General features: G+C 55.3%; 1 protein-coding gene across 2 annotated transcripts; it reads right to left on the bottom strand.

Moving 5' to 3' along the window:
• Window positions 1–7,627: 7,627 nt before the first annotated feature.
• LOC144577966 (uncharacterized) lies at window positions 7,628–11,727 on the bottom strand. 2 transcript variants are annotated; one of them, XM_078339190.1, is made up of 4 exons: window positions 11,635–11,727; window positions 9,852–10,091; window positions 9,349–9,520; window positions 7,628–7,844 (listed from the first exon to the last, which is right to left on the bottom strand). In XM_078339190.1, the coding sequence occupies exons 1-4, from the start codon at window positions 11,686–11,688 to the stop codon at window positions 7,774–7,776; spliced, it is 537 nt and encodes a 178-aa protein (XP_078195316.1). In that variant the 5' UTR covers window positions 11,689–11,727; the 3' UTR covers window positions 7,628–7,773. The 2 variants fall into 2 exon arrangements, with proteins under 2 accessions (XP_078195316.1, XP_078195318.1); XM_078339192.1 differs by lacking the exon at window positions 11,635–11,727 and having other exon boundaries at window positions 9,852–10,018.
• Window positions 11,728–12,104: the final 377 nt, after the last annotated feature.

Genomic DNA, 12,104 nt, shown 5'->3' with positions numbered 1-12,104 from the left:
ACCCTTTCAGCTGTTCCGGCCTTTATAAAGAGAAGGGATAGTACGAGAGGTGGGTGGAGACAGCCTTTCCTCTTCTGGCCCGGTGTCAGCACCAGGAGCTGGGAGCGGGAGCTGGGGGAGGGCGGGGGCCAGGGCGGGGCGCTTAGGGGGTCTCCGAGAGCCGAGCAGCCCCTTTGTCTATGAATCTGGCCCCAGGGGAAGAAGAACTAGGGGCGACCCACTGTCCCACCCCTCAGCACAGTGACCATGGATAGGTTAGGAGCCCACGTGGTCCAGGGGGATGTCTCCAGAGCCAAGGCCAGCAGTCCAAGCTTTCCACCCTGGCACAGGCGTGGCGGGGAGGGACTCAGGCTTTGCAGCCTGGGAGCCTGAATTCAGGTCCTGCCCTGGCACTTGGGTGACCTTGGGCTAGTCACTTTCCTCTGTTTCCCTCCATCTAACCTCAACGTGAGGATGGGACTATTTTGAGGACTAAATGCCAGCAAAGGCAAAAGGCACCACAAGGTGAACCCACAAAACCAGGCAGCCAGCGCCCTTCAGCTGCAAGCTGGGTCCGAGTCTCCTCCTCCTCGCCGGTTGCCTGGCACAACAGGCCCTGCCAGCATTGGCTGAATTTGAATGTGTTGAACTGCAAAGTCACACAATCTCCCACAGCCTTGCGGCATCTTCCCAGGGCAATTAACAGGATCCTCCCGCCAGTCACCCTGCTGTTCACTATCTCCCTCAGCCCTGGGTTCGAGGCCCAGAGCCCACCCACCCACAACCAGTCTTCACACAGTTAACGCCTTCCACCCCCAGTCAGGGAGCTGCTGTGTCCCTGCCTTCAGCAGTCACACTGTCTCAGTCACAGTCACACGTACTCACGCTGGGCCCAGCACCCTCCTCGGGACATGCAGGCTCCTGCATCACCCAGCCTCCGGGCTTTCCGGCCCCCTTACCTCCTCTGCTTGCACAGTCTCTGTCTGTCATCCATCCTTCCTTTTGGGGTGCCAGCCTGCTTCTCATACAGGAGCACACTGAGAGTCACACCTGCAGTCTCTTCCTAAACTGTCTTCTTGGACCTGGACAGGGTGGAACAGAGGAGGGAGGACATCTCGGGTGGTCTTTACAGACCACTACAGGCACCCGCCCACTGCTGACTGCTACTCAGCAGCATGGCACAGTGGCAGAGAGGCAGTCTGAGGACACATCACCTTGGTTCAAATCCTGGAGTGGCCACTTGCTGGACAGGTGTCTCTGGGAAGGTTTTTTAACCTCAGCACCTCAGTGTCCTCCTTTATAAACTGGAGCTGGGTGTGGTGACACACACCTGTAGTCCTAGCTACTCGGGAGGCTGAGGACGGAGGATCGCTTTGAGCCCAGGAGTTTGAGGCTGCAGTGAGCCGTGATTGTGCCACTGCACTCCAGCCTAGGCAACAGAGCAAGACCCTATCTCTAAATAAATAAATAAATCTAGAATTGGAAGGGGCGAGGGATATCAGAGAGGCATGGCAAAATTTTAGGGGTAATGGAAATGTTTGTCATTTTTGATGGTGGTGATGGGATTGTGGGTGGATACATACATCAGGACAAAATGTGTGCACTTTATTGTACCTCAGGACATACGTAGAGAATTTTCACCCACCTCGAAGAGTGGTCTGGAGGCGCCCATGAGGTCCTCCATGTGGTGCTCAGCAGAACACCTTAGCAGGAAGCTAGTGTGTGGCTTCTTCCATGCGGCCTTGGAGTTGACTGGTGGCCCCACACTGCCCCCAGCCTTCACACAGTTACCTCTGTCTCTGACAGAGTGAACCAACCCAATTCAGGCCCCTATCTTTCAAGAGCCCCGTCGAGAAGGACAACCAGACGTATTAACAGATAAATTAGGAGACAAGGTGACAAGGGAGGTGGGGCAAGGGGAGGAGGAGATTATCCCTAAACACTGTATTTGAAATCTAAGGTCTAACAACTCAGGGATAAAAACCCTGTTCCACCGGATAGCTGGGTCATCTTGACCTTGAAATTCTGTGTCCTCCTCTATAAATAGAATGGTAGCAGCTACCATGAGTAGTGAGCTAAGGCGGTAGGTAGTGTTTTCCTTACTCTACCTGCAGCCTCTCCATACTCCTGTGAGATGTGTCATTCCTATCTTACAGATGGGGAAACGGAAGCACAGAGAGGCCAAGAAACTTGTTAAAGGTCACACAGCTCATAAGTGATAGGGCCAGGACTTGAATCTGAGCAGACCAGCTACAGAGCCCACATGCTGAAACCACCGTGCTGTGCTGTTTTCTGGTGGGTGATGCTGATGACAACGATGACACTTTTGACACTGGGCTTGCTTTGGTGCACACTACATGCATTCATGTATGGGAACATGCTCTGCTGGCTAAAAAGTAAATGCTGGACTTGTATGAACTCTGACTTAGGTACAAGTTGCGGGAGAGGGAAGGCAGGAGCAGCAGCGTGGAACACCTACTGTGTGCAGCCCCTGGGTGAAGCACTGAGAAATGGAATAGGAAGGAGACCCAGCCTTGGCACTCAGGGACTTCCCAGGCTCTGAGCAAGACAGACGCAAACCATGGCAATGCAGGTGCCAGTACATGGGTTAGAAGTGGCAGCAGAGGGCACAGCAGAGGTGGCAGGCACTGCATGCCAGCCGGGCCTGAGTGCTGTGCTAAAATCCTCTTTTTTGTACCCTCTCCTTGCAGGGGAGCAGGCTCTAAAGAACACCGCACCGGGGCCGTGGCTCACGCCTGCATTCCCAGCAATTTGGGAGGCTGAGGCCAGAGAATCACTTGCAGCCCTAAGTCCGAGACCAGCCAGAGCAACATAGCAAGACCTCATCTCTTTAAAAAAATTACCAAAAAAAAAAACAAAAAGTTGAATGTGGCCCCAGCTACTCCGGATGCTGAGGCAGGAGGGAGAACCCCTTGAGCCCAGGAGTTCAAGACTTCAGTGAGCTGAGATCACACCACTGCCCTCCAGCCTGGGTGACAGAGTGAGACTCCATCTCTAAAAACGTTGGATTTTTTTTTTTTTGAGACAAAGTCTTGCTGGACTGCAGTGACACCATCTTGGCTCACTGCAACCTCTGCCTTCCAGGTTCAAATGATTCTCCTGCCTCAGCCTCCTGAGTAGCTGGGACTACAGGCACGCATCACCACACCCAGCTAATTTTTATATTTTTAGTAGAGACAGGTTCACCATGTTGGCCAGGCTGGTCTTGAACTCCTGATCTTGAGTGATCTCTTCCCCACCCTCAGCCTCCCAAAGTGCTGGGATTACAGGCGTGAGCCACCATGCCCAGCCTAAAAATATTCTTTTAATAAATAAAGAACACCTGCTCCTCTTCCTCCTGCCAGGCTGGGCATAGCAGGCACCTCCTCCAGAAGGCCCGCCAGTCTTGGCACTTGTCCCAGGCTCCCACAGCGTGCATCCCAGGCCTCATCATGGCCCGATCGTCAGTCTAGCACTAGACTGAGCCCAGCGTGCTCCAGCCTCCCGCCAGCTCCCAGCATACAGTGGCTGTTCAAGAAGGGCCTGCTTGCTGAAGGAATGAATAAATTATTAAGACCCTGTCTGTTTCTCTCTCTCAGTCCTGACCAGTTATTGCAGAGATGCCAGGCCCTTCCTAAAGGGTGGAAAGAGTTGGGGGCTTGTAGCATGAGCCTCCAAACTTGGCAGCACGAGGCCCCTGCGGGGCTCCGCTTCCTGAGGTGTCAGAACTGGGGAGGGTCTGCAGTTCTGGGGAGGCCACCCTGAATGCACGTGGTCTCATCAACCTCAGGAGCACTTGAATGGGAGAACCAGGAAGGCTCCCGCCCATCTTCACATTCGGGCCACTGAGGAATCAGTTTCTCCAGCAGAGCAAGGGGTTGGGGGGCCCCACACCCCCATAACTCTCCACTTTCCACTCTAAGACAGGTCAGAGCCAAGTGGCCACAGCCCTGGGGGATGGGGGCACTGCCCAAGGTTAGACTGTGTGCTCAGCGCTCTCCAAGCCCTCGTCCATGAAGAGCATCTTACTCCCTGTGTGTGGGGGCCCGGGACGCTGGCTGGGGTGAAGAAATAGCAAGGAAGGAGTTGTGTTCCATCCCAGGGGCAAACTCATGCCCCCAAGTCCAGAAGGCTGAGAGTGACTAGTGCTGGGGGCCTGCCTCCACCAAGAGGGGCCAGCCACACCTGGGCCAAGCAGCTCTGCCTCTCCATACTTGATGGAGAGGAAGTGGGGCTTTAAGCTGGGGACCATCCAAGGCCGTGCCACAAATGGTCCGAGATGCCAGGCCCTACCCCACTCTGCATGGCCCTCCCCAGCTCCCCCAAACCCCTTGCTGCCCCATCCCCTGCCTCCCTATCTACAGGGCCTTTGGCTGGCCACAAGGCACTTCCTTCCCCTCTGCCTGCCTCACCCTCACAGTCACCCAGGGAGAAGCCACTGCCATCTTATGTGCCCATTGCACAGATGAGGAAGGTGAGGCTGAGAGAGGGCATGGGACTAGGCTTCCCATCAAAGACCACCTCGTTCAAAGCCTTGCTCTTTCATCTACTAGTTCTGTGACCTTTATTTTTTGTTTTTATTTTTATTTTTTGAGATGGAGACTCGCTCTGTCGCCAGGCTGGAGTGCAATGGCGCAATCTTGGCTCACTGAAACCTCTGCCTCCCAGGTTCCAGAGATTCTCCTGCCTCAGCCTCCCGAATAGTTGAGATTACAGGTGTCCGCCACCATGCCCAGCTAATTTTTACATTTTTAGTAGAGATGGGGTTTCACCATGTTGGTCAGGATGGTCTCAATCTCCTGACCTTGTGATTCGACCGCCTCGGCCTCCCAAAGTGCTGGGATTACAGGTGTGAGCCCCCAGGCCCGGCCACCTGGCTAATCATCCTGGATGATTTGGGTGGGCCCAGCATGATCACAAGAATCCGTGGATGTGCAAGAGGGAGGCAGAAGAGCGAGCGTCAGGGTTGGAGGGAGCAGGAAAGGCTGTGCCGCTGGCATTGAGGGGTGGAAGGAGCCCCAAGCCAAGGCATGCAGGTGGCCTCTAGGAGCTGGAAAGGCAAAGGCGAGCCCCTGAAGCCACAGGCCCTGCCCGCACCATGACTTCAGCCCACGACACCCATTTCAGACTTCCGACCCCCGGAGCTGTAAGAGCACACTTCCGTGTTATTTTCAGCCGCCACATTTGTGGTGGTTCCTCCCAGCAGCAATAGGAAACGAACGCAGTTGTAGTGTGGGCCCAAAACCACTTTCCTCTGAATTTACGTTTGTTTTGTTTTGTTTTGAACTGAGTCTCACTCTGCCACCCAGGCTGGAGTGCTGTGGCACAATCATGGCTAATTGCAGCCTCAACCTCCCAGGCTCAAGTGATCTTCCCATCCCAGCTTCCTGAGTGCGGGGACCATGGGCATGCAACGCCATGCCTGGCTAATTTTTGTTTGTATGTTTGTTTAGATGGAGTTTTGCTCTTGTCCCCCCAGGCTGGAGTGAAATGTTGAGATCTCGGCTCACTGCAACCTCCACCTCCTGGGTTCAAGCGATTCTCCTGCCTCAGCCTCCCAGGTAGCTGGGATTACAGGCACACACCACCATGCCCAGCTAATTTCTTGTATTTTTAGTAGAGAGGGGGTGTCACCATGTTGGCCAGGCTGGTCTCAAACTCCTGACCTCAGGTGATCCGCCCACCTCGGCCTCCCAAAGTTCTGGGATTACAGGCGTGAGCCCCCAAGCCCAGCCGTGTTGAGGTGTTGGAAATTGTTCTTCCTCACTGGTCTGGGACCCCACCCATTCAGCATGGATCCAGCCCCCTCTTGCCTGTCCCTCTGTGTGGAAGCACTCACAGAGGACTGGCAGGCGTCCAGGACCACTTTTCCTCTTTCACTATGACACACAGTGCCACAAGCGTGTCCATGAGCACGAGGGAGTGTTTCCTAAGACCTCCCAGGCTGTCCCTCACTGTGGGACCTCAGGGACATCACACCCACCCTCTGAGCCTCTGGGTCCTCATCTGTTAAATGGAGCATCATGGTCCCTCCCTCACAAAGAGCTCTCCCTATGCCAAGCTGGTGCCCTCTCCTCTCCTCTTGGCAGGACCCTACAGGGGGGGCGAAGGACACAGCGGGAGACTCCACCCTGACACTTAGCTGTGATCAGCATGTCAGGTCCTGCCCAGCTTGCCCTGTGGAGCGGAGCTCCAGGGAAGGCCCAGCCCAAGCTGCCCACGCACCAGGTTCACAGAATGAAAAATCTCAGTCATGGGTGCTTGGGCTGGGTCATCAGAGCCTCTGAGGTCAGGGGCTCCAGGAGGAAGGATCACAGTGGCACAGGGATGGGGACAGCAGGACGTTGGGAACAGCCGCCACACTGGCCACCCCTTGGCTGGCGACTATGAGCCAGTCACCATCTGTGCCAGGCCTCGGAGTCCTCCCCTGTAAAGGAGGACAACAATGACCCCTCCTGGGCTGTGCTGGGGGCCCTGCAAGGGAGCGAGATGTGAACGGAGGTGGAAATGACACTTCCTGGCCCTCAAGAAGCTCTGGTCTGGGCTCGAGTAAACAGGCTTTGACTTTGCAGGGAGAGGGGCTCCAAGTGGGAGCTGGGATCTCAGAGGACACCCGCTCCCCAGCCAGCCTGGGGAATCAGGGAGGCCTTCTGGAGGAAGGGGCATCTGGAACTCTTGGGGCCATGCAGCTAAACCCAGAAGTGCCCTTCTGTAGGGGTGGCTGTCAGCCCTCCTGAGGCACGGCAATGACCAGGCCAGGGCAGGAAGCCAGGCGGGGGCCTTCAGAGGGGCTTTCTGGGTGGAAGTGGAAATGGGCTTCCTCAAGGTGGAGAACGAGGTCGGGGCTTGGCCAACCTGTCAGGTGATTCCTCCTGGTCAGCCCCTGGCCTGCCCGTCACCAGGCACTGGTCAGGCCCGGGCTGCCTGATGCCCCCTGTGCTGACTCATGTCTGCCTGGCTGTCCCTGGCTGGAGGGAGGGGGTGGACCCTACTCCACACTTGACCTTATCAGGCCTTGCTGGTGTCCAGCTGCCTGGACATGGGCAGGGCCTCAGCCCCACAGGCCCGACTCTGGACCTCCCGACCCCCTCCTGACCCTGGTTGGGCAGGGTGTGCATGAGCTCATGGGAGCCCCAGGTGGGGCAGGATGGGGCAGGGCAGGCAGGGCGGCGGCCCAAGAAGGGATGAGGCCAACAGCCTGGCTGGGGTGCCCGTGGGGCCTGCCTGGCTGCCCCCTGCCCAGCAGGACAGGGCTGGGCACAGGCTATTTTTAGTTTCCAGGTGGGCCATGGATGTAGCAGCTAGTACTGGTACCCTACACTTCCACCCTACAGCCTGGCCTGGCACACAGCGCATGCACCTGGTATGAAGGCACACACGTGTGGACACACCCATGCACAGGAATGCTCTTGCAACTGCTCGATCACACACGAGCATGAACGTGCAGTGGGTGTACATGGACATGTGCCCACATCCGTGTACAGAGACATGCCCACTCCACTTCCAGACCTTCACGCAGACATACCAATGCTATTCACATGTGTACAAACATGCACACGCACCTCCCACAGGCACGCCAACATACACAGAGGCTGGCACATAAGGCCCACCTAGGTGTACACTTTGGGGGACACCAGCTGGCTGAGGGAGACCCAGGACCCCACCTGTGTGTGCACACGCCAAGTGCCAGCTTTAGAGACTTTCATTCCTTGCTGGCCCTGCTAATGATGCCCTCCAGGAGGTCCCAGTCTGGCAGCTGTAAACAGGCATGAGCACAATAGGACTCTTGTTGTTTCAGGCGTAGCACAGAGAAGTGATGACCCAGCCCGGGGTGGTCAGGGAAGGCTTCCTGGAGGAGTGGGTCCCTGAAGGAACAAGAAGGGAAGGATCTGCCTGTTTGAATGAAGCCAGCCTAGACTGAGTCATTTTCTCTGCCTAGGAAAATCACAACCACAGTGGTAAACCCTTGCAACAGCGCCCATTTACCACACACTTCCTCAGCACCAGGCTCCATGCGCGTCATCTCATCTCGTCCTCATGGCAACCTTGGGAGGCAAGTCCTGCTACGGTCACCATGTGCAGATGAAGCCCCTGAGGCAAAGACCGGCCTGGACACGTGGCTGGTGAGTCTGACCCCAAAGCCTGTGTTCTTAACCCAGCCTACAGGCTCTGATGGTGACTTCCTTGGCCATGGAGGCTGTTCCAGTTATCCATAGCTATGTTTCAAATAATCCCAAAATGTAGTGGCTTAAAGAGCAACCATTTATCTTGCTCACAGATCTGCAAGTCAAGCCAGGCTCAGCAGGAAGGCACAGCACTGCTCTATGAGGCATCAGCTAGGGCAACTTGAGTGGGAACTGGAAGTCCCATTGGCTCTGCTGGGGCTGAGAGCTGGCAGGGGTGGAGGGTGTTCCTTCTCACATGGGCCTTTCTTTCTGTGGGGCTGTTGAGCTTCCTCACAGCATGGTGGCTGAGTCCCAAGAGGTGGGAAGTGGAAGTTGCCGTTTCTTAAGACCTAGTTCCAGAAACTGACACAGATCACTGGCACCATATTGATCAAACATCCACAGAGCCCAGATTCAAGCAAAAAGGACATAGACTCCCACCTCTCAAGAAGAGGAGTATCAAATAATTGGGGGGAGAGCATGTTCTAAAACCACCAGAGTGAGGATGGCAGGGCAGGACTCCAAGGCAGGCAACCAATATCTAATGCAGAGCCTCCTGCCCTGTTCCAGACTTCACAACTCCAGCCAAGGCCACGGTCAGCCCAGTGCAGACTGCAGACTGCCCCCACCCACCCCTGCTCTTTCCTACACTTTCTTTTCTTTTCCTTTCCCTCCCTCCCTCTCTCCCTTGCCTCCCTCCCTCTCTCTCTTTCCCTCCCTCTCTCTCCTTTCTTTCTTTCCTTCCTTCCTTCTTTCCATCCTTCCCTCCTTCCTTTTCTCTTTCTTTTGAGATGGTCTCACTATGTCACCCAGGCTAGAGGGCAGAGGCACAGTGTTGGCTCACAGCAGTCTCAACCACCCCAGTTGAAGCAATCCTCCCAGCTCAGCCTCCCCAGTAGCTGGATCCACAGACATGCACCACCACATCCAGCTATTTTTTTTTCTTGTATTTTTTGGAGAGACAGGGTTTTACCATGTTCCCCAGGTTGGTCTTGAATTCCTGGGCTCAAGGGATCCACCTGCCTCAGCCTCCCAAAGTGCTGGGATTACAGGCTCTGTTTACATTTTGTGTGTGTGTATGCCAAGCACAGAGGGGCCACTGTGTGTGGCTACAGAGGCCCAGCTGGCCTGGCACCTCAGCTGGAAAGGCAGCCTCTGGGTAGAAGAGCTGGGTGCCCAGGTGGGAGGAAAGCATTTCACTCACCTGCTGCCAGAGCTCCCTCGTAGCCCCAGAGTTCCAGGCTTCCCAGTCCTATCTCCTCTGCTTTCTCCAAGCCCATTCCAGGGAAGCAGAAACCCAGACAGGTTTTGGAGGATGTCACTCCTGGGTCCTGAAGTGAGGTCTCAGAACAGATGTTCTCCCGAAGTCTCCTCTCCTAAAATTTTATAATTCCAGGGTTGGAAGTGTCCCATACTATAAAATCCAAAAGTCTATTTCCCTGCTTCTCTTTTTCTTATTTATTTATTTATTTATTTTGAGACAGGGTCTCGCTCCGTCACCTAGGCTGAAGTGCAGGGTGGCAATCATGGCTCACTGCAGCTGTGAACTCCTGGACTCCCACCTTAACCTCCCACCTTAACCTCCCAAAGTGCTGGGATTGCAAGCGTGAGCCACCATGCCCAGCCTCCTCTCCTTCTTAAGATTCTAAGTTTCTAATATGTTTTGACTCGGGTGGACAGCATCAGTCAAACTGCAAAGGGGCTTACCCTTTTACCCAGCAATTCTCCTTCTACGGGATCTTCTAGCCTCCAGAAATCATCAAGAACATGCAGAAGAGACACGGCAAAAGTGTTCACAGTGGCTTCGTGTGTAACCAGGAAAATCCGGGAGCTGCCCTCACATGCACCAACGGCCAGAGCCATTTCCAGAATGCAGCGTCTGGTACGTGCCTGTGAAACTTCTGCATTCAACACGCCACAGCCACATGTGGAGAACAGAGAGGAGCCCTGGAGGGAAGAGCTGCAGGTGAAGAAGGGCCATGGGGCAGGTGGCTACTAGTTTCCTGTAATAATTACCATACACCGAGTGGCGGAAATAACGGCTGTTTGTTCTCATAGTTTTGGAGCCTAGAAATCCAAAATCAAGGCCAGGCATGGTGGCTCATGCCTGTAATCCCAGCACTTTGGGAGGCTGAGGAGGGCAGATCGCCTGAGGTCAGGAGTTCAAGACCAGCCTGACCAACATGGAGAAACTCCGACTCTACTAAAAACACAAAATTAGCTGGGCATGGTGGTACATGTCTGTAATCCCAGCTACTCGGGAGGCTGAGGCAGGAGAATCACTTCAACCTGGGAGGCAGAGGTTGCAGTGAGCCGAGATCGAACCACTGCACTCCAGCCTGGGTAACAGAGCGAGACTCTGTCTCAAAAAAAAAAAAAAAAAAAGGTTCTAAAATCCCAGAAGAGAAGATGTCTTCAAAGATCCTTTGCCTCCCAGGGTCAATGTCGCCAGTTTTCTGGGAGGCCCGGAGGACCCCTCAGCAGTGAGATGGAAATGGTCAGCATGGCACGGTGGACGCCTCTGGGACCTGCCCAGCTGACCAGGCTGGAAGTTGTGGAGGCATCCTCAGGTCTCCAGGTGTTAAGCCTCCCTGAGTCACGGGCAATGTGACGGCTGACGATCATAGCCCAGCACTTGCTCTGGGTAGGAGCGGGGCACCTTGGGGTATGGCGGAGCTGGGGAGTAGGGGGCAGTGGACTGGGAGCTCTGCCTGGCACCAGCGACCCACTCGCCTATGACAGGCTCCTCAAGGGTCCTGAGTAGTCACAGATCCCAACCCCTCATTTTTGTTTTGTTTTTGTTTGAGACAGTCTTGCTCTGTTGCCCAGGCTGGCGTGCAATGGTGTGATCTCGTCTCACTACAGCCTCCACCTCCCAGGATCAAGTGGTCCTCCTGCCTCAGTCTCCCGAGTAGCTGGGATTACAGGCATGTGTCACCATGCTCAGCTAATTTTTGTATTTTTAGTAGAGATGGGGTTTCACCACGTTGCCCAACTCCTGACCTCAAGTGATCCACCCGCCTCAGCCTCCCAAAGTTCTGGGGTTATAGACATGAGCCATCACACAGGCCTCCAACGCCTTGTTTTATCGATAGGGAAATGAAGCCTGACAGAGAAAGGGCTTGGCCAGGGTCACCTCCTGAATTAGGAACCATGTGGCCTGTCCCACTGCTGCTCAGCAAGAGGCTCCCCAGCCTCCTCCACACCCGCTGGGGCGGCCCCAGTGCCTCCCTCTGCCAGAGTGGCCCTTCATTCTCCCAGCTCACCCTTCGAGGAGAGCAGGAGATGATCAGCTTTGTGCACAGATGAGGGAAACTGAGGCTCAGGCTGGTGAAGGGGCAGAGGGGGTCAGAACCAGTCGGCAGACACTCACTAGGCTCAGATCCCCCCTACCAGTGCCCCGAGGACACAGAGCCACCAGACCCCCGAGTGTGCTGTGGCAGATTCCATGCAGACCCATCCACCTGGGGCTGGGAGGAGCCCTCCTCACCCTGCCTGGCCTCCGAGGTTCTTTCTTCTTTCTTGATGGTGCCTTACTCCCCATCTCCTGCACGCTGTGCTGTGGCCCAGGACCCAGGATGGAGCAGGGTTTGCTGGACCATGACAGTGACGTCCCTGCCTGTGTCTGTGAGCCTGGAGGGATCGTCTGTGTGCCTCTCTGCTCACATCAGGGGCTGTGAGGCTGGGGTACTGCAAAGAGTGTGCCCTGGTCACAGATACCAGGTGTACTCAACCGAGCCCCTGTAGGTCTTGGGTAATTAATTAATCACTGGGCTGTGTAAAGATTAACAGCAGAACGGTGGGAGAAAGTCTTAACTCATGATGGGGGCACAGAAGGGGGGCTTTCCCTGTCCCTGGCAACCTCTGGACCCTGTGACATGGGTGAGGAGGTATGAAGGAGGCTGGCTCTGCACCCCCACCCCTTCCTTCTTCTCCCCCACCATCCCCAGCCTCTCCTAG

This window comes from Callithrix jacchus, chromosome 1, assembly GCF_049354715.1.
Source record: "Callithrix jacchus isolate 240 chromosome 1, calJac240_pri, whole genome shotgun sequence".
Lineage (NCBI taxonomy): Eukaryota > Metazoa > Chordata > Mammalia > Primates > Cebidae > Callithrix > Callithrix jacchus.
Note: the sequence above shows the minus strand (reverse complement) of the source record. Positions and strands in the feature narration are given on the sequence as shown.